The sequence below is a fragment of the Carettochelys insculpta genome, chromosome 7, assembly GCF_033958435.1.
Source record: "Carettochelys insculpta isolate YL-2023 chromosome 7, ASM3395843v1, whole genome shotgun sequence".
Taxonomy (NCBI): domain Eukaryota; kingdom Metazoa; phylum Chordata; order Testudines; family Carettochelyidae; genus Carettochelys; species Carettochelys insculpta.
Genome location: NC_134143.1, coordinates 63,734,812 through 63,757,026, shown reverse-complemented (window position 1 = coordinate 63,757,026; position 22,215 = coordinate 63,734,812). Strand labels below are relative to the sequence as shown.

The following is a 22,215-nucleotide window of genomic DNA, read 5'->3' as shown; positions in this document are numbered from 1 at the left end:
GGCACAAATGATAATACAGGCCCTTCCGTCATTATGGCTGCAGCCACACTAGCAAGTGACGTCGAAAAGGATAATCCTGATCCATCGAAATGAAGCAACTACGCACAAAACGCATATTGACATTACGATTCGCAACATCGAAGAGACCACGCCCTTCCTTTCGAAATAGAACGGCTGCACAGCCCAGAGCCTCCTTTCAAAATAATGGGGCAGGAAATGGCGAGGGAAGGGTCAAATGTTCAGCCTAATGGCCTTCCTGGCAGCATGCCAGTTGAGGCTCCACGGTGCCTGCTATGTGGCCGGCCTCCTCTAGGTCCCCCCCATGGTGCATGTGGAGCATCCCCTTCCCTGGGCCCGCCGTCATGGCACTGCACTTTTAGAATGACCCAGACCACCTTCATGGAGCTGTGTGAGTGGCTGACATGAGCACTTCGCCACCAGGATACCTGTCTGCAGCCTGCACTTCCCCTGGAGAAAACAGTAGCCATCACCGCGTGGAAGCTGGCCACCCTGGACAGCAACCGCTCGGTCGGCCACCGATTTGGGGTGGGGAAGGCCACTGTTGGGGTCGTCCTTCCAGAGGTAAGGTAGCCTGAGCCATGCACCCACAGCGTGGCCCAGGGAGTGTGTCCCTGGGAGGGTGTCCCCCGCATGCCACAACACACTCAGGACACCCGTGTCCTCCAACCCATGCAGGTTCCGGATGCCATCAACCAGATCCTCCTGCGCTACCTCATCCACTTGGGAGACATGGACGCTGCCATGGCCGGATTCCAGCAGCTGGGATTCCCCACCTGTATCGGTGTGTTGCACAGCACGCACATCGCCATCCGGGCCCCATCGCACAGCCGCAGACAGTACATAAATTGGAAGGACTCCGTCATCCTCGAGGCACTTGTGGATGCCCAAGGACTATTTACAGACATTTGCATGGGTTGGCCGGGCAGGGCCCACGATGTTGGCATCCTGAGGAACTCATGGCTTGGGCGCAGGATGGCTGAGGGCACCTACGTCACTCCACAGGAGTTCTCAGTGTGGGATATGACCATGCACCCAGGCATTGTTGACGATGCGGCCTACCCCCTCCAAGCCTGACTAATGCACCCCTACACGGAACACAGAGCCAGGGACTGTCACAAAGCCTGGCTCAACCAAGCCAGAAACACAACAGAGCAGGCATTCGGGCGTCTGAAGGCACGTTTCAGGTGTCTGCTTGTGGAGAGCAAACAGGAGCTCTTTGTGGTGCACTGGGTGGCCCAGGCTGTGCCACAGTATGACCAGACAGGTGCAGTCCTGCGCCACCAGGCACACAGGGACAGGGTACACGTGAGGGAGGCCTTTGCTCGGGAGTCCCCATGATCCAGCCCTGGCCCACCCCGTACAACCCCTTCCTGTACCTCCTCCGTCACCAGCACCCCTGCTCAAACACACGTCCCTCACCATCCCCACCTGATGCATGACGTGGACACTGTTCAATAAAGTTAACCATTACTTTTTCAAAACCTAACAAGTCTCTAACCATTTACAATTGGAGGGCAGGGGAGTGAACTATTTACAAGGGGGGCAGGAGGGCTCAATTGTCCGTAGGAGTGGCGGGACATGAGCCAAAGTGGCCCTTGGAGCCGCAACAGCCCCAGGTCCAGGGCCTACGACAGGGCTGGGATGGCACAGGGAGCACAGGTAAGTAGGGGTGTGCTGGGGTTGCAAAGGCCTCAGACTCGTGGGTGCACCTGCCTACAGCCACCACACAAGCTCCTCCCTCTTGGCTGCAATCATGCCAGGTGGAAGCAGGGCAGAGAGCGCAGCGGGAGCAGGAGGGAGGTAAGGGGACAGGGGCGTTGGGAGGGGTGGGGCGAGGGCCGTGGGAAAGGCCATCCCTGGAGTGGACAGCTGGGGCAGGCAGCGGGCGCTGACCTAAATTAGGGTGTCCAGGTAGCCTGTGACTCGATCCCAAGCCGCTCGCTCCATGGAGAGCCATTCCCACAGCAGACAGTTTTGCTCCCATCATGCAGCTGTGTGGGCTGATGCCAATTCATCAGCCCAGCTGCAGTGGTGGGCCCACCCAGCACAGTGCCCAGTCCTGGGGTGCACTGCTCCTTTCCCCTCCTCGGCCACTGCAGGGCTCCCTGGCAAATCAAGGGGGCTGGAGCGGCCCATGGACGTCAAGGCTGTGAAGACATAAGAGGAGAGGGCAGCGCCCCATCAGTCATGTGACTGGGTACCATGGCCCAGTGGCCACGTGACCGCCGCCATCCCTCCCTGCTCGTGGTGGAGGGCCCTGGGGCAGCACGGCTGCTGTGAGGTGCATCCATGCTGGGCCATTGGCGGGGCTGGTTCGGCACCCCCCCATCCTCCCAGGCATGTGCCCACATGGCTGTCCATGGCCCCGTGCGGTGGCCCCCAGCGCACACAGGCCCCTCCCTGATGGCAACCATGGCCGTCCCTCGGTCCCTGGCCCATGGTCGTGTGCCTGGGCCCATGCTGGCAGTGGCAGGAACCGTCCCCCACCTGCCCAGGACACCCCATGCCTGGTCCTACCTGAGGATGCCTCAGGGGGCTCGGGGAAGGCCCGAGCAGATGTGGCCTGACTTGTGCCCTCTGATGCCTCCACAATATATAGAGGTCCCTTGCTCCCATCCTTGCCATCACTGTCGCTGTCATCTGCCATCAGCTCCGGGCCTGGGGTTGGTGGTGCAGCAGAGGGTGCTGGCTCTGGCTCCTCATCCTGCCCCTCTGGCTCTGTAGTGTTCAGGGTCTCCTCTGGTGTTGCGGCCTCCCTGGGCCAAGGAGCTGGTGCAGCTCTGTATAGTATAGGCAGGTGGCAGGTGCCGCCCCTGACCACCTGGCTGAGTGCCTTGCCGTCACTTAGCCCTGCTGCAGCTCCTTCACTTTTGACTGCACTTGGTTGGGGGTACAGGGGGAGTGGCCCCTTGCGGCCATGTTGTGGGCCAGGCGGGCGTAGGTGGCTGCGTTTTGCTTCTGCCCCTCCATTCTGAGCAGGATGTCATTGTCCCCGCAGACGGCCAGCAGGTCCCTCACCTCAGCCTCCAGCCACAGGGCGCCCCTCCTCTTTGGGGGCACCCTGAGGTCCTGGGGGCCCTACCACTCAGCGCCTTGTGATCCCTGGGGCTCCCGGGGGTCTTGCCCCCTGGCCATGGCTCCAGCCAAGTCCTTTTCTGTGTTTCTCAGGGCACTGCAGAGTGTACAGCCATCAGCATATGCTCCTGTGGCTGCCGGCACACACTCAGCTTCCTGCATGTGGTTTCTGTGTCCCTTCAGCTTTAAGGCAGCTGGAGCTGACAGCCAGAGAGCCCTGGCTGTTGGCCAAGGCATCTCAGTGCTCCAGGAAGGGGCTGGCTCCATGGAGGAGTTGTGATTTCGAAATGGTGGCCCAGGGAAGCAGCTACACACGTTTCATTTAGAAATCAATGTCGAAATGGGGCATTGTTTCCAACACAGGAGTGGAACAACACCTTCCAAATGATCACCTTTTTACTTCAAAGTTGATTTTGAAACAAGCTATTTGTGTGTAGTCGCTCTGCTGCTCATTTTGAAATCGCCCCTCCTTTTGAAATCACTTTCAAAATTACCTTCTAGTGTGGCCACAGCCTGTGTTTATCAGTCTCTCTGGTATAATAATCTGAATATTAAAGAAAGGAGAAGTGGCAGACTAGGGAAAGAAGAGGAACTGTTTTGACATAGGAAATACAGAAACTGCACAATTATTGAAGCCATCTTCAGTGCTGTGGGACCTAATGCAATATTTGCTTCTTAATTTCTCTTTATAGATTTTAAATACTAACCTGCCCTCACTATTGATTGCTGGGTCAGGACCATTCCCTGATTGCTATGACTGCAGTGAATCCACTGCTATTGGTGTAACTCCTCACCAAAGTAAGTCAGTTTTGCAGGGCAGATACTGGGCAGCCAAAATTGGAGTATTTTGGACATGAGTTATATATAGAAAGTTGTTTAAAAAAATCTTGAAAAGGAAGTACTAGCCATACATAGCTTAGAGAACAGAGATGGCAAGCGCTCCAAAAACTTGAACTCTATACCTATAGTTTCTAGTCCTTTTAAAATGAAGGAAAAACTGAAAATTACATAAGTTACGAGGCTTCTTTCATTCTCAGTAAGTGTTCTCAGAGGACTTGCAAGGAATCTTATCTCTCAAACTAAAAAGTCGTAAGATAAGCACTATTCAAACCAGATGTAACAGAATTCTGCATTTAAACTTACATACCAAAGGAGAAGACTTTTATTCCAATACACTGATAAGGTGCCAAGAGGCAGAATGATCAGAGCTCACAACAGAAGACCAAGAGCTACTGAATTGTAATCATGACATTACCGCAAACTGTTCACAAGGCCTTGAGCAGTTCAAGTCTGGTCCCGGTACCACTGAATTCAGTAAAGCTTTGCCAAAAAAAGTTCAATGGGAGCAAAATCAGGTCATTTTACTGGCAACTTTTCAGACTGTATGATGTTTTTTGTATCCAGCTTGAGAAACACTGGGCCTGATTTTTCACTATCTGACGCTCCCATAGTCGTCAGTAAAATGGAAAGTTCCCAACATCTCTGAAAATAAGGCCAACAATGCCTCACCTTGGACACCAAAAACAGTAGTCATTCAGAATCTGGAAAACCTATTCCTAAATCTTTCTGTGCTTATATATTCTTACCTGTTTCAGAGAAAAAAAATGAGAAATCTTGTGGCACTTTAAATATTAACAGATTTATTTGGGCATAACATTTTGAGGGTAAAAAACACTTTGTCAGATGAATGAAGTGGAAATCACAGAGATAGGGATGTACTTATCAATTGTAGGACAAGTGTTAATGAGGCCATTTCAGTCACCATGGTGGCTCACCACCAGCAGTTGATGAAGAGGTGTGAATATCAACAGAGGAAAAACTATCATTGTAGTGAAATAACCATTTTAAATTCTTATTCATTCCAAATTTGAAAATCAGGATTAATGTCTACAAAGAAATGTGAACATTAAAGAACTACCCATCATTTTCATATAGATATTTTGGTGATATGCTCATTACAAACACACAAAAATAGATCTAGAAAAAAAAATCCAAAAGCCTAATTCCGATTCTCAAAAGTAACTTCTGCATTTAGAAAAATAAATTCAATTAAATTTACCCTCCAATGTCCCTAACTCACATTTGAAAATGACTTTATGGTCCAAAATCATCTAAGTGGTTTAAAAATGTTATCCTTAAATCTTCCCAATCCACTGAAGCCAAAAATCATGAATGTATAAACCATTTCTAAACAATAAATTATCTTTGACATTCACTATTTGCAAATGATATAATTAAGGTGCAAAGATACATACTGATTGGCATCGAGCAAGACCACTTTGATTCCATTCACTATACACTCTGTATCCATTGGCAGTGTGTGCACATATTGTTCTTGCACTCGAAGTTTACTTTTCACCAAGTTGCCAGTTATCTGCAAAAGAGGAAGAGTTTTGTACCAAGGGCTCACCTATACTACATATTCAGGTTGGTATAAGCTGCCTTATGTCAACCTATGTATGTCAGTCCTTCCTCGCACCCATGTAAGTGCCCTACTACACTGATACCATACCTGCACCACCACAAGTGGCATAAGGCATATGTTGCTATAATTAGGGTACCACAGTGTCTGTGCAGACACTGCATCCCTTACATGGATATTTTTGTCAATTTCAGGAAAGGAGCAAAAAAATTATCAAGGAAGCGGTTCAGCTAGAACCCAATTGCACCTTGCACCAATGGAGAACTGGGCACCTGGACACCGGTCCTGGAAGCTAGAGATAATATACTCATGGGCCCAGCTCGATGAAGTTATGGCAAGGACTTTTACAAACCCGTAAATCCCTGATGCATGGAGCCATTTAAAAGTTTATTGAAAAGTTCCCTAAGTTCTGCTCCTGGCTCTCCTTTTTTTTGCATGCTTGCAGGAAACAGTAATCTTCAGAACACCACATCCACATCTCTATACTTGTTTATATTACAGGGATGCCCCATAAAATTCTTTAAAGATATAAGTTGTGGAATTGATAAATATTACTTAATGTTATTAGATTATATTGAAAATATTAGAAGGAACTCAAAGGCACAGAGCACAGTATGCAACTTACGAAGGATTACGCCTCTAACACTGGGCTGTATCCAGCCTCTTACAATATTTGCTATGTCTGGGTTCTAGCAACAAACCTGGGCAGAGGGAGAGCCTCTTGTGCCCTTATGTACTTGCTTGAAGCTAACTCAAAAAGAGAATATAACAAGGCCATGCTTACATCTGTGTGATCCATCACTACTGTTACAGCTCTTTGGTTAGCAACCAGTGTAGCTATAGCAGCCTCTAGGATGGGGTGGGGACCCACGGCAAGCAGCCTGGATCTGGACTGAAGCATGCCTGGATCCAGACCCCAAGGCTTGGGGCTCCCCTCCCCAGCATCTAGACCATGGTGGGTTGGGAGACTGGGAGCCCTGAGCCTTGTGGGCCAGATTACGCAAGCCAGAGCTGGATCCAGCTCACGGGTTCTGGCGAGCCATGTGGTGGGGACAGGAATTGGTGCCGCCACCACCCCTCTTTTCCACTCCCAGGCTGAGTGAATGGCAGTAAAGCCTGCAGAGAGGCTTCACCCACTGCTCTGATTGGGTGAAATTCTGAACAATCAGAATGCAGGAGTGGGAGGGTGGGTTACAGGAAAGCATCTAGCAGTAGCAAGAAAAAAGTCCAGTGGCAAAGCTTTTCTGCTACTGCTGCCATTTCTTCAGCCGGGGGGAGAGACCTGTTGTGGTGGCACGCACAAGTAAGTGCCCCTACTCCCAAAAAACACAGAGATATACATATCACATAGAACTCAAAGGGACCTTGATAGGTCATTGAGTCCAGTCCCCTGCACTCACAGCAGGACCTATCACCATCTGTGACTCTTTTTTTTTTTTTTAAATCTAACCTGCCCCAGACCCTTGGAAGGCCCTGTAAAGAACTGAACTCACAACCCTGGATTTACAAGGCCAATGCTCTAACCACTGAGTTATCTCCCGCTGCACCCATCCCCAAAAAAACCAAACAAAAAAAAAACCAAAAACCCCTCTTTCCACCACAGGTTTCACATCACTACAGAGCCGTTTTCAACCTGTTGCGAGTCAGCCCCGGGGCTCCTTGATGGCTCAGCTCCCTCCTCCATCTCCATCCAAGCCCCCTCCTGCCCAGACCCTCCTCCTCTCTTGGTTTTCATTCATAGCTGCATTCTGATTTGGTAGTTGTGAAGCTCATAGGCAATCTTACCTTATTACAATAGATTGGAAATGTAAATTTTTTTGTTAAGCCATTATAATGATCAGAATGGAAATGAGTGAGAAAATAGGCAGTGCAACCTTCGATTTCTCCATACTGAAATGCATCAACTGTAAATCCAGTTCCTACAACATAAATTCAATAGGAGCAAGTCAATTAATATTCATGAAGGAGCTGCAACCACTTACTGGTCACATATTTTTTTAAGCAGAAAACACATTAAAATTGCTTTCAACAAAAATAATATGCACCATGCCAGTTATAGTACATGAAACACTCCAGTTAAAAGTTACTACTATTAGCAGGCCTGGGTTTTTTAAATAATCCCTATATGCTAGTGTCAGAGAGAGAGCTGTGTTAGTCTGTATCTTCAAAACCAACAGGAAGTCTGTGGCACCTTATAGACTAACAGATATTTTGGAGCATAAGCTTTCATGGGCAAAGACCTGCTTCACTGGATGCATGAGTTGTGGGGGGTTCAGAGGAGGATTTAAAGAGGGTGGTCTCAGTAAAGGGGAGGGCCAGAGCTGACGAGGTCTATACTGTCAGGGTGGAAATGGCCCATTATTGGCAGTATACATCAAGAGAGAACAAGTCAGACTTGTTATCTGACTTGTTTTTTCCTCTCTTGATGTATACTGCCAATAAGGGGCCATTTCCACCCTGACTGAAAAGACCTTGTCAGCTCTGGCCTTCCCCTTTACGGAGATCATCCTCTTTAAATCATCCTCTGAACCACCACACCCCCACTCATGCATCTGATGAAGTAGGTCTTTGCCCACAAAAGTTAATGCTCCAAAATATCTGTTAGTCTATAAGGTGCCACAGGACTTCTTGTCGTTTTATCTGCTAGTGATTATGTATCACAGATTTTGTACGACACATTTAAATGAGTTTCATGAATAACAAGCAAACCTGTACCACCTTAAAGGCTAACACATTTATTTATTAGGTAATAATAAATGGTCTTACCCACAAATGTTCATTACCTAATAAATAATTGTGTTAGTCTTTAAGGTGCTACAGGACTGCTTGTTGTTTGTGAAACTACAGACCAAGACAGCTAACCCTGAGTCTATTTAAATGAGTTGTTATTTCTCATGATAAAAGCAGATGTAAACATGCTTTTCTATGCAAATTATAATGTAATAATGTAAAAAATTTAATAAGTTTACTGATAGAATTTAAAGCAAATGTTTGTTATATAGTCCAAAAATCAGCAAGTATTTCATATGATTGCTCCCAAGCCATTCATTCTCTCTAAGATTTATCCATTTTAAAAGTAATTTTTCAGGTTATTTGAAAACACTATAGAAAACAAATAACAAACAAACATTCCACATACAACTGATGTGATTTAAAACAACAGCTAGAGAGGTAGCAAAGGAAATTGAGAATTACACTGTAAACAAGGGGCTGCCCCATCCTCCAGACTGATACATGCTGGGGAACTTCACAGCATCCTGAGCCTGACTGACTTCCTGGGGTTCCATACAAGCTAAAGAGTCTGCCTGAACGCATCATGTTGCTGGATCAAAACCACTGACTGTAGGCTGTGTGTTTATTGTATTTTCTACCCCAACTCCCATCTTCCTAGTATCTCTATCCAGGATTCCAAAATCAAAAATGGAAATCTCTCTTTTTGGCTACACGCCCTGTACAATGTAATTTAAGGCACAAAGTTTATGTTTCTACTGGCATCGTTAAAAGATTATATTTTTACTAAATTATGTCATACTTTCCATGCTACTCATTCATCACTTCTGTAACCTTGTAAATGTCTATATCCCTGATTCCTAACTTCAGTAGGATCAACCCATGTGCAAATCATTAAAAGACTGGGGTCTAAAAGATTTTTACAATGAAACCAAATAAAAGACACCTCATATGAAAATGAGAAAAAAGAGATAGCTAGCCTAGACAACTCTGAATTCAACCATTATGATTAAAAGTCACAATTATGTCTCACCTGGTATCTTCTTATAAAAGGGGCAGGTTTTGGGTTTTGTTCCTTCTTCAGTAGACGATGCTTTGTATCTTTTTCTCCATCTTCGCTGCCCACAAGATGTTGTATCTGCACAAACTCCATTTTTATTTAAACTTTCTGTAACAGCATCTATGTCTCCTACAGACCCTTCAGCTTTCCTCTTTCGTAGTCTAGACCTTTTTCCATTGGGAGTTACAGGACTTGAGGCCTGTATTCCCTCACCAGAATGCTTCTCTACTTTCTTCTCTTCTTTTGCTTTGGGTTTTAACCCAAAGAAAACACCAATGTCCATTTGTTTCAGTTCTTTGGCTGAAAGAGATTTGGCTTTCTTATTGGCAACTAAAACAGATGACAGTGTTTTAGACACTGTACTGGAAAGGGGTACAGCAGCTGTACTAGGAAGATTTCCCTCTCTCTCTATTACTGGCTGTGAACTCTTCTGGTCTATTGCATTTTCACTTGTACTAGTAGTCATTTTATTTTCATTAATGAGATGGTGAATAGGTTCCTTTGAAACTTCACTTTGCCTTGACAGAAGAGATTTACCACCTTCTTTGACTTTCAAGGGAAATGATGGATCACCCACAACCAAGTCTGCAGAATCCACATTGCAAGCATCAGAATTGCTTAGCTCCCAATCACCTGTACTAAAAATAGAGGTACTGAATTTTGGCCAATCAGATTCCTTCCTAGTTATATCATAATTAAGGGAAAGGCAGGATTCTGCAGTTAGTACCATTTGTGGATGTTCTAACTGATTAGCAGCACTTCTTGAATTAGACACTACATCGTTTATCTGACACTGAGAAACAGGCTTAACGCAGCCATCCAAACTACTCAGTCCATTCAGTTCTTCACCAAGTTCATTTTGTATTATGAAACCACCTATTTTAAGGGAGCTATACTTGGGTTCGTGTTGGAATGGAGAACAATCCAATTCAGTAAACAACATAGAAGTAGATTCCTCTTTTTTGTTGCTCTCATTTTCAGAGTTCTGGGTGTGAAATAATCTTCTCCGTGAATTTTTTACCTTTTCCTCCTCCTCCTCCTCCTCCGTTTCTTGTTCATCTTCCTCATCAGTATTAAGTGGGGAGTATGAAATTTCAGAGTCACTACAGTCAACTTCTGGAAGTAGCAGCTTTAACTGATCTGAGTCATTCTGATTGTCCAGGTCTTCACCAGGTTCACTTCCTTGAGAAAATGGAAAATCCAGAAACTCAACCTGGCTATTGTCATCTGCATACTGTGAAATCTGAAGGGTCTGCTTGGGCTTTAGAATGTTTGCAGAAAAAGCAGTATTTTCTTTGGTTACAATGGGAGATTTTGGTTGTGTTGAACTCTGAATCACCAAGGTATGATCCTCATGTGGGACATTTCTTACATTCTTGGTCTGTTTTTCATGCAGTAAGGTGCCATCCGTAAGGTGTGGGAAACAACTTGAGATAGCAGAATCAGAACATGTGTACTTTCTCTCAGAGCTATATGTTGGAGAACTGACAAGATAATCCCCTGCCCTGCTTGTAGCAAGTGTGAAATGGGTATACCGCTTGTAGTGAGATGGAATGGTGGAACTGCACAGTAGACCATCAGGGCACTCTAAAGAAAGAATCAAACAAAGTAACACACTGTTGATACCTCACCAAAAAGAGATTTTAGCACAAACTAACACAGTGATTTATATTAATGTTATGACATAGCTATTTAAAGCTTTTGCTTACAAATACAGTTGTCTGAGGCCAGAGCTTTGTCTGAGCTATTCTGAGTCTTCTTATCCTAATATTCTGCTCACAGTTGTCAGCTAGAAGAAAATAAACTTTTAAAAATGCCATTGGAACTACTCTCAGGCATAAGTGTTTTCATGTTTAGGACTTTATGAAATAATCTGGCTGTTGCTCTTTTGTTTTTTAATTTTTACAAAATGTTAATATCTGCATTTTACTAACATAATCCCTTTAGGAATATTAGGCTCAGCAGATAAATCAGTGCCAAACAGCAAGATTCCAGAGCTGTTACTTTAAAGCTGGAAGGTGGGAAATATAGCTGCCCACAGTGAAAACTACAGAAAAGTTAAGGGCTAAGAGCTCCATATTCAGAATGCAACAGTGATTTCAAACAATCCCATAGTAAAAGCAAAAGATACTAGAAAAGCGACAGCCTTTAGTTTAAGTGCACATGCAGTGTACTTCCTGTTTTAAAAAAAACAAAAACAAAAAACAAAAATAACTCCACAGACTTCTGAAAGTACGAGATATTATCACATATACTATATGTTAGAGGGTCCTGGTTCTCTTGCTCTAACTCCTCTTCCAAACTACAGTAAGTCAGCAAGCTCTTGGATTCATGCTCTCACAGAATACCCAGTCAATATATGGTTGCTAAAGTACACAGGCCTTGGTACTGATATCTAAAGTATGCCAGCTCCAGTTTTTGGTAGACTGAGCATTCAGATCTTGATTTCAGCTTCCCAGTTTTGTAAGCAACCCGGGAAATCTGCCAAACAGTGTGGGCCAATGTTCCCTCCACCATATGATGAGGGGTGGAGGGAACATTGCTTCCTTCTGAAAAGTTTTCATTATGGATGGAGATCTAAATGTCAGTGGTTTCAATCACAAATCTCTGAGATGCTGAACAAGCAATATCTCAAGAGCTTCAGCTCTTATTTCAACCCAATGAGAATTGAGTGCAACACCTCCAGGAGGGAGTGTGCACCTTGAAGGACTGGACCTTTAATCTATATCAGTGCTTCTGAAAGAAAGATCAGAGAACTTCAGATTTGACAAACAACGACTTACTAAAATGTAATAGCAACGAAGGGTCCTGTGGCACCTTACAGACTAACAGAAAAGTTTTGAGCATGAGTTTTCGTGAGCACAGACTCACAAAAGCTCATGCTCAAACTTTTCTATTAGTCTATAAGGTGCCACAGGACCCTTCGTTGCTGTTACAGATCCAGACTAACACGGTTACCCCCTCCGATAAAATGTAATAGTCATTCCGACCATACTACAAATTCTCTACCATATCTAACTGAAGTTTCAAACAATTTTCTTTGGATAACCTTTACAATCTATTTGAAATTTGGACTATTTCTCCTCACTAGAGCCTTACCTTTTTCAATGGATCTTGGTGTATCCAAACATTCAGTAACATGCCACCGAGGTGTCTGGGCTAACAATAAGGAGAAAGGCATCTGGCAGCTTGGGCAATATCCTTCATAAACTGGTCTTGCATTTGGTGGAGTTTGTTTTTTGCTACACGCCCTGCTTCGCTTTACTGGCGTAGTTATGCTTTCCACAGACTGCCCAATATGGTCGTCTTTAGCTAGATTTAAGTTCTGAGCAGGTGTTACAAGTGGTTGAATACCTTTCTGTCTTGGTCCTTGTTTACTTTTCTTAGACTTGTCCTGGTTTTCAAATGATTTTTTATTATTCCTACCTCCACTTTGTCTTGATTTGCAATTCCCATCATTTGCTTTCTGCATGGGTGTAGAGATGTTCACCCAATTATTATCTGGATATGCTGATTTTGGTTTTCGAATGGATTTGTACTCCCAAATATCTTCTTCCAACTGGGCATTTTCAGACATGGCAAAACAACACACAAAATATTTTCCTTGGCCTTAAGCAATAATGTTTCAATGTTCCTAAGTCTGGAGATAGTTTTTAATGTTTTTTTCTTTTTTCTTTCCCTAGATGTGAAGCTGAAAGGCACTTGAATGCCATTTGAAATATGACATTGGATCACAAACTGCATGTCCACCACAGATGGGTTTGAAATGCCATGAGCTCTAGTTTGAAGAGTACTCAGCAGTAGGCTTTGTATTTGTAATGCTATTGTTAAATCAAATCAAAGTGGATCATAAGTGTACTTATTTGTGAAAGAAGTCATATTCTGAAATTAAAGTTCTTGCACTGAAGCCCTGCAGATAATTACTGTATCTGGAAAGTCAGGTTAGAGGCTTCAAATGCACATCTGACAGAGATTGCTTCAAGGGCTTCAAAAGCGGGATACTGAAAACAAGTGAGATTTTAATTGAACATAGAACAAAAAGTAAGAATGAGATGACAGACTAAATAGCTTTATGAAGCAGATCCAACTCTGATGGAGTCAGTGGAAGATCTTCCATTGATTTTAACAGGACTGGGATCAGGCCTTGGTTTTGGTTCATTCACAAGACACAACAGCATTCTGCTGTGTCAAAGAATCTACAAGATGACCCAGTGGAAGGAGACATCTTCCCTCCCAGCCAAGACTGGCGAGCTGGGGGTAGGAGGGTCTGGAAAACCTAGGGGACCAAATAGCAAGTGTGAAAAATCAGGACATTTCTTCATCTGAGGGGGAATGGGCGTACTCTTGCATATATTCAACAAATCTTCTAATCAGCAGTGGATTAACACATGAGTCCATAGGCCTCAGTCAATTTGTGTATCCCCCACAAGAGCATCAGAACCTGGGTAGACCAACGCACTGGAACCGGGGCCCTGCCATGCCTCTTAGCCTTAAGGTCCCATTTCCTGGCTAGGCCAGAAGCCAGAGACGGCAGTGTTAAGAATCTGGGAATCTGTGATGCTATGGCAAATTGCAGACTATTCTTATATCCTGAGCATGAGACAGAGTGACAAACAGCATCTCTCACCCTATGTAATCTCCCCAACAGACACACTACTGCTAGTGCACCACTAAAGTGTCCCACTCTGGCCTCCTGCCCCCACCCCAGAACCTGCTGACATGCTCTGTGGGGAAAGGGAGCTCTGTCTGTCCAAGAAGGTGGCAGGGAGACCCAGGAAAGTCACAGCCAGTGAGGAATCCTCCTGTGCACCTCCTGCTGTTACTGGCTTGGCCTCAGACACTATCACATTCCACCTCAGCTTGCTCCATGCCTGCACCCAGCTCCTGCTGACAAGATCACTGGTACTGACTCCCTCTCTTGCAGGGGGGTTGACCTGCCCCATGCCTCATCCCATGTCTTCCCAGTCCTATCCCTTATCCTCTCAAGCACACACTCCTACCACTCCCTCATGGAACTTACTGGCCACAGTACAGGTGGGAGGTGCTGGGAGGAAGGAGGAGGAGGTCATCAGTGGACCTATTGATGGACAAGAGATACCAGTTGGCAAACAGGGAAAGCTGGCAACTATTTTCCCCTAGGTGCTGCAGCCCCAGAACACCCCTGGAATCTACATCTATGTGCAAGCTAATCCTCCTGTTTCCTCTAACCTCAAGTTTGCAGTTGCCCCCAACCTATGCTCATACATCCATTACTCCGTGACTGCCAGGCACTATTACGTCCATGTCAGAAAGCGGGCGCGGATGACCTAAGTTTGCCAACTGCCCAAGACTGCCCTGGAGTCTCCCAGAATCAGCATTAATCTGCCAGTGCCGCTCTAAAGCATCCCTGGGGATTTGAACAGGCTACTTTCAGAAAACGACACCATGTCAATGCTGGGGGGTGGGTGCGGAGAATCGTCTGGAATAGCTTCAGTCAGAGTTGGCTGCCCCAGTAGGACCTCTCCGCCCGTTCTGGCAACCCTGGGGCCGGGGGCAACGGTTGGGGGCGGCTGGGGCCCAATACCTCTTAATCTGCCTCTAATATGGGGGTGCCTGGTGCCCTGGCACAGCCCCCTTTGCCAAAGGCCTCCCCACCCCCACAATGGACAGAGATCCAAAGCACCGCCTGGTACCCCGGGAAGGGGCCACCTCCGCCCCGGTTCTCGCCTCTCTCACCCGGCCAAGAACTCTCCTCTCACACACCAGCTACAACAGCAACAGACCTTCCACGCCCTCCCGCCACCGGCTCCCGGCAGCGTCGTCCTATCCGCTGCCGCACATTCCATACCACTTCCCACCCTTAGCGAAGAGAGACGACGACTCAGTAGTCATATTCGAAGTCGTTTTAATCCTTGCTTTGTTGACGTTGCCTTTCTCTTTTTTGTCAACAACTGACTGAACAAAAGCTTTGCGTCGAATCTGCTGATACAAAACTACCCCACTCTCGGATTTCTTTCTTTGACGAATATGCTACCGTGAACGTCAAGGATGTTTTATATTTTCCAAAATTAAACACTAGTCTTGCTTTAAAATATATGAAATTTTATTATTTCAAATAAAATTTAAATAGGAAGCTCTCGTTGGTTCTTTTTCCCATCATTCGAAGAAATGGAAAATGTGGAAGTCGAATATGTCGAAGAAAAATGGTAGGCCAATAAACAGTGTGTGTTTCGCAAGCGCGGGCCGGTCAGGGAGACAACATGGCGGCGGGTGGTGGTCTGCCTGGGCTCCTACCGGCCCAGACCCAGCTGGAGTACGCCCTACTGGACGCTGTCACCCCTCAGGAGAAGGAGAACCTGGTCTACCAGCACCTGAGGAAGGTGGACAAGTGGGAGCAAGACCTCAAGGTCCCCGACTTTGGAGGAGGTGGGTGACGGGTGGGGCCAGGGCCGGGGGCTGTTGCTATGGTGAAGTGAGAGGGGAGGTTGGGGACGGGTGACAGCGACACGTACTCTAGCCCGATAAGCAGTTCTGAGTCGTTGTCAGCTTTACATACTCATTCCCTCGCCCCAAGTTGCCTTTAGCACTGGCCACCATGGGACTCTTAAGCGCCCCTAGAGAGCTGGGCTGAGACAAGCCGTTACTGTGATTCATTGTCTGCGTGTGGAGGACTCGGAGACAGGAAGCCCCGAGTGCTACTCTCGTCTTTAACTCCTTTCTGTATTCTCGAGGAGGGAGGGGTGGAGTGTGAGCCTGTGTGGCACAGAGCTGGATGACGGGAATTTCTTTGAGCATTCATCCCATTTCTCCGAGTTACGTCCTTTTTTCTTTTTTTTTGATAGTGAGCAGTTTACCTTGATGCCCTGATCTCCTTTTTCCTATCCATAGAATAAAGACAAATCTCCAACAGCAAAAAGTTACGAAAACACAATGCCACTGCTTTGTGATAATAACGCATGGGACCAGTGTAACCACACATCTATTATCAAAATACAAAAAAAAGCAGTCATGTAGCACTTTAAACACTAGCAAAATAATTTATTAGGTGATGAGCTTGTGTGGGACAGACCAACTTCTTCAGATTTTATTAGTATTTAAAATACTACATGACTGCTTTTTTGTTTTGATAAAATGCAGATTAACACTGCTATCTCTCTGTCGCTATCACACATCTGTGAGTAACAGAGAGGCAAGGACTGTGTTAGTGTATATTGAAACAAAACAGCAGTCATGTAGGACTTTAAAGACCAAAAAAAAAAAAAAAGCCAAAAAGGCTAACATCTACTGGTGCAGTTCACTATCCCATGTAGTGGCGTACTCCAGTAGCTTCTTTGATTGCTGGTACACTGAGTAAAAGTTTTCAGAGAGCTAGTCACACAGATTCCCAAGATCTCTTGCCTGAGTAGTAACAGCTCATTTAGGTACCATCATTTTATATGTGTAGTGGGGATTATGTTTTCCAATGTGCATTACTTTGCATTTATCAGCACTGAATTTCATCTGTCATTTTGTTGCCCACTCACCAGTTGTTAGATCCCGTTGTACCACCTCACAGTCTGTTTTGAACTTAAATATCTTGGGTAATTTTGTAAAAACATGGTGTGCTCGTATCTGCACTATTGTATCAAGATGTTGTTGCCCCATCTCAAAAAAAGATATACTGGAATTGGCTCAGGTTCAGAAAAAAGTAACAGAAAAGATTAGGGGTATGGAACGTCTTTTGTATGAAGAGACAATAATAAAGCTAGGACTTTTTCACCTAGAAAATAAATGGCTAAGGGGGCATGTGATTGAGGTCTGTAAAACCATGATTGATATAATGGAAGTAGGTAAGGAAGTGTTATTTGCTCCTTCTTATAACACAAGGATTAAGGGATGCTAAATGAATTTAGTGGGCGGCAGGCTTAAAACAAATAAAAGGAAGTATTTCTTCATGTAATGTACAGTCAAATTTTGGAACGCTTTGTCAGAGATTGTAATGAAAGTCAAGGCTATCCTTGGCTCCAAAAATAACCACATAAATTAATGGAATATATGTTCATCGATGGCTGTTAGTGAGGATGGATAGGGACAGTGTCCCTAGCCTCTGGTCATCAGAGCCTGGGAATGGGTGATAGGGGATTGATCACTTGATTACTTGTTCTGTCATTCCCTCTCTGACACCTGGCATTGGCCCCTGTCAGGCCGTTTCTACACAGGCCACTTTCTTCAAAATTGGCATGGTAATATACATCCCGAAATATGCTAATGAGGTGTGGATGCAAATTCCCCGTGCCTCATTAGCATACGGTCACGTGATTTGGAGTCCGGAAGACTGTTCTTCCAGACTCCAAAAAGCCGTTTAGAAGCGCGGCCCCAGGGGGGTCTTCCAGAAGGAAGTCCTTCTTCCGGAGGCCCTTCTTCCTGAAAATTTTTGGGAAGCCGGGGCCTCCGGAAGAAGGACTTCCTTCCAGAAGACCCACTGGGGGGCTGCGCTTCTAAACGGCGTTTTGGAGTCCGGAAGAACAGTCTTCCAGACTCCAAATCACGTGACCATATGCTAATGAGGCATGGGGAATTTGCATCCACACCTCATTAGCATATTTCGGGATGTGTATTACCATGCCAATTTTGAAGAAAGCGGCCTGTGTAGAAACGGCCTCAGAAGACAGGATACTGGACTGGATGAGGTTTTTGGTCTGACACAGTATGGCTGTTCTTACATTCTTATAAAGCACTGGCAAATTTGTTATCTCACTCGTTTACCTTTTTTGTAGGTTGAGTACATGTTGAAGAGCACAGGTCCCAGTACAGATCCTTGAGGGACCTCGATATTTGCCTCTTTCTTTCTGAAAACTGATTATTCCCAACCACTTATTCTAACCACGTATATTCTTTATGCTAGTTATTGTTGGAGTTTCTTTAACTTTTATTTTCTGGATGTCTAGTAGTATTTTGACTCCTAAGCTTTTGAAAAATGCTGCTGTTCCTCATATGCAAAGCTATAATTTACCAATTATATAATAGGGAACCTTAAAGAAATAACTCCACCACAACTTAGCATTATGTAGACTTTTAGGCTTTTACTTGTCCACACAAATACTTTAACGTAGTAGAAACTTGTCTGGGGAACAGGGTTGCTGGGTAATCAAAATTTCTGGTTACTCAAATGACTCAGCTGAGGGCTGGGGGGAAGGGCCAGCCCCGCTCCTGCCAGCCCTTTCCAGTCAGCCAGGTGGCTGCCCTTCCATGCTGCTGCTGTCCCCAGGTAAGGGAGCCATCCCTGTACTGCCACTGGCCCCAGCCTGGCAGCCAGCCCCAAGTGCCAACTAACAGACTGTGCCTCTTGTCCAAGTGCCAGGTAACATGGTTTTTACAGTATTTCTAAAATGGATTTAAGAACAGCTACAGGATTTGTCTCAAACCCTGATGATGTCCCTTTCATGCCCTGATATTCTGTTTTCAGTATTTAAATGAAAACCCCTTAATGCCTGTCCATCTCAGACCAAACTAAAGCAAAATTCCTTATTTCAGTTTCTATGGCAGATGTTCACAATTGCTATTGTCAATGGAAGCACTCATGTAAGGAGAGCAAATATCAAACCATCTTTTGTTCAACTTTGAAAGGAGAATTTTGTCTGTATAATTTAAGGTCCTGTTTTAGGGATTCCCTTCTCTCCCGCTCACTATTACCACATTTCCCTCCCTATGTTTTAAAACAGTTTGACAAATTATCCCCAGCCTTTCCCAGATCTTTGATTGGGAAGTGGGCTTCTTTAAAACAAAATAAGAGTAAGGAAGTTTTATTACCAGTTTTATTATTCATGAAAGGCCTGCTTGTTTTTATCTTCAGAATATCACTTTGTCCTTGTAGATTATGGTGACCACCTCACTGAATCCTTCCTGCACTTCCCTGTTACATTGTATCAAGTTCTTGTTCTCAATGTAAAGGCTGTTCACAACAGTTCTCTCACTTCTTGTCTTCTCTGATCTCTATTAAGTTGTATACACTGCGCCTACCAAGTCAGAAATACCAGTCTTACATGCCAGGGTGTCAGTTTTCACAGATATGCCTCCATATCTTTTTCCGTGCTTCCTTTTATGCAAGAGGGTTTAGCTACACAGAGCCGTGCAGGCTCGGGCTTTCTGGAGTGATACGGGTCCAGTCACGTAAAGCCATTTTGTAGGATTGAGGCCTAAATTATAAAATTTAAAAAGCAGTTTTAGATAGATTAAAATGCAATGATCCACTATGCGAGTTAATTTGATTTGTGATTAATGAGGAAATATGAGCTGCTACCTAGATTAAGGATTGTTGGATTCCATTCTCAGCTTATGTGCAAGTTTACCTTGAGCTAGTTACTCATAAGTAAATCCTGCTCCCCCCATGCTTTTTGTCAGGGCCTGGAAAGCAGCCCAAAGAGCCAATTTTTTATATTCTTTGCATATTTGTATCCATTTCATGAAAGACACTTTAGTGAGAGAAGGAGAAATGCCGTAAAGTGTAAATCTCTTTCTTCTGGATTTTTTTTTAAAATAATCTGGTATTGTAAATAAATTATTCTTAACTTCTGGGAATAAGTGCCATTAACATTACCTTTATAATGCATCTATACCTAAGGCCCAATCTTCCTTTTGGAGCAGGTCTTCACTCCAGGGACAAGTCAATCTAAACTGTGCAATTTTTAACTTATGTTTTAAGAGAAGTCCTGTTGCACCTTACAGACTAACAGATATTTTTGGAGCATAAGCTTTTGTGGGCAAAGGCTCGCTTTGTCAGATGCATGAGTCTCATCTTTGCCCACGAAAGCTTATGCTCCAAAATATCTTTTAGTCTATAAAGGAAGAAGGACAATCCAGGAGACTATAGACCCATCAGCCTTACCTCAATCCCTGGGAAAATAATGGAGGGAATCCTCAAGGAATCCATTTTGAAGCACTTGGAAGAGGGGAAAGTGATCAAAAGTAGCCAACATGGATTCACCAGGGGCAAGTCCTGCCTGAACAATCTGATTAGCTTCTATGACGAGGTAACAAGCTCTGTGGACATGGGGAAGTCAGTGGATGTGATATACCTTGACTTCAGCAAGGCTTTTGATATGGTCTCCCACAACATTCTTGTCCATAAGTTAAGGAGATATGGATTGGATCCTTGGACTATAAGATGGATAGAAAGCTGGCTTGATGGTCGGGCCCAACGGGTAGTGGTCAGTGGCTCAATATCTGGATGGCGGTCTGTTTCAAGCGGAGTGCCGCAAGGCTAGGTTCTGGGGCCAGTGTTATTCAACATCTTTATTAATGACCTGGATGAGGGACTGGGTTGCACCCTCAGCAAGTTTGCGGATGACACAAAAACTAGGGGGAGAGGTAGATACGTTGGAGGGTAGGGAGAGAATCCAGAGTGACCTGGATAAATTGGAGGACAGGGCCAAAAGAAATCTGATGCGGTTCAATAAGGAGAAGTGTAGAGTCCTGCACCTGGAGCGGAAGAATCCCAAACATTGTTACAGGCTGGGGACCGAATGGCTCAGCAGCAGTACGATGGAAAGGGACCTAGGGGTTATGGTGGATGAAAGGCTGGATATGAGTAAACAGTGTGCCCTTGTAGCAGAGAAAGCTAATGGCATACTGGGGTGCATTAGGAGGAGCATTTCAAGCAGATCTAGAGAAGTAGTTATTCCTCTATTCGGCACTGGTGAGGCCACATCTGGAATATTGTGTCCAGTTTTGGGTCCCCCAGTATAAAAAGGATGTGGATTTGCTGGAGCAGGTTCACGAAGGGCAACAAAAATGATTAAGGGTCTGGAGCACAAGGCCTGTGAGGATAGGCTGAGGGATTTGGGCTTGTTTAGTTTACAGAAGAGAAGACTTAGAGGTGACTTAGTAGGGGCTGATCCTGCTTGAGGCAGGGGGCTGGACTAGATGACCTCCTGAGGTCCCTTCCAGCCCTGTGATTCTGTGATTCTATAAGGTGCCACCAGACTTCTTATTGTTTTTGACTAACTTGGCTACCCCTCTGATAGTAAGGTTAGTAGTATAACTCAAATTGACAGTTTAAATTTACTTAGCACAGGGTTCACACTGTGCTAGGTCAACAGAAGTAATTCTCCTGTCAGTTCCTTTTACTCATCTGATTGTGTTGGACTCCTGGAGTTGATGGGGAAGTGATCGGCAGTTGTTTAACAGGTCTTCACTAGACCTGCTAAATGGTCCGTCAAGATTGTTCTCTGTAACATCAAATTCCCACCCACCACCATCGTGAAGACATTATCCCTCCTGAAGCGAAGCACGCAACTCCTATTGATTTCAATAGCAAGATTGTCCTGGGGTCTGTGGGCTGGTGAGAGTCTAGTCCCTTGAAACAATCATAAAATGTAATTTTCAGAAGTGGTTAAGTCTCATTCAAATATGTATAATAGAATTTATTCTTCTAAATCACTTACGCATGTTTGAAAATCCCACCTGTATGTTTGCCTTTAGTATTTTCAGAAGAAGCATTTTCTACTGTTAAAAGGGCATATGAGCGTGAGAGAGGATTTCTGTTTCTAGCTTTTATACTGACTTCCCATAGGACCTTGGGCAAATCACTTCTTGTTGGCATAATAGTTCTTTGATTATTGGAAATGTGTGTGCAAACTGGTATGTTTATATCTGTTAGTTATATTGTGACAGTAAAATTTAAGAGGGAACAAAGACAGAAACATAACACAGGTTAATGTGCTATTCTTTTTGTTTGAAATTTTGCATCTTTGTAAGACATTAACAACAAAGTTCTTGACTTAAATAAACCGATGTAGTCCGAGTGGAGTATAGGTCATCTACAAGTCTTCTCCTCTTTACTCTATCTCAAGACTTCTAGTTGACTCCAGGAGTACCCCAGTTGTTGTCCCTCAATTTCAGTAGATCTCCATATTTGCCGAGGTCTTCCTCTTTTGCCTTTTGCTTGTGA

The 22,215-nt window shown here is 44.8% G+C and overlaps 2 protein-coding genes across 6 annotated transcripts in view; one reads left to right on the top strand and one right to left on the bottom strand.

Annotated features, from left to right (window-relative positions):
- DCLRE1A (DNA cross-link repair 1A) overlaps window positions 1–15,227 on the bottom strand; it is a 29,205-nt gene extending 13,978 nt beyond the window's left edge. Inside the window, exons 1-6 of one of the 4 annotated variants that reach the window (XM_074999119.1) lie at window positions 15,024–15,226; window positions 14,329–14,385; window positions 12,408–13,584; window positions 9,282–10,895; window positions 7,304–7,437; window positions 5,352–5,470 (exon numbers count right to left, since the gene is read on the bottom strand). In XM_074999119.1, the coding sequence (XP_074855220.1) occupies window positions 5,352–5,470; window positions 7,304–7,437; window positions 9,282–10,895; window positions 12,408–12,885 (2,345 nt within the window). In that variant the 5' untranslated portion in view covers window positions 12,886–13,584; window positions 14,329–14,385; window positions 15,024–15,226. Of the gene's footprint in view, window positions 1–5,351; window positions 5,471–7,303; window positions 7,438–9,281; window positions 10,896–12,407; window positions 13,585–14,328; window positions 14,386–15,023 lie in introns of all 4 variants that reach the window. The other 3 variants (XM_074999121.1, XM_074999118.1, XM_074999120.1) reach the window with 3 other exon arrangements.
- Window positions 15,228–15,541: 314 nt separating this feature from the next.
- Window positions 15,542–22,215, top strand: part of NHLRC2 (NHL repeat containing 2) — a 65,275-nt gene continuing 58,601 nt past the window's right edge. For both annotated transcript variants that reach the window (XM_074999116.1, XM_074999115.1), the window contains exon 1: window positions 15,542–15,713. In XM_074999116.1, coding sequence (XP_074855217.1) covers window positions 15,548–15,713 — 166 coding nt within the window. In that variant the 5' untranslated portion in view covers window positions 15,542–15,547. The remainder of the gene's footprint in view (window positions 15,714–22,215) is intronic.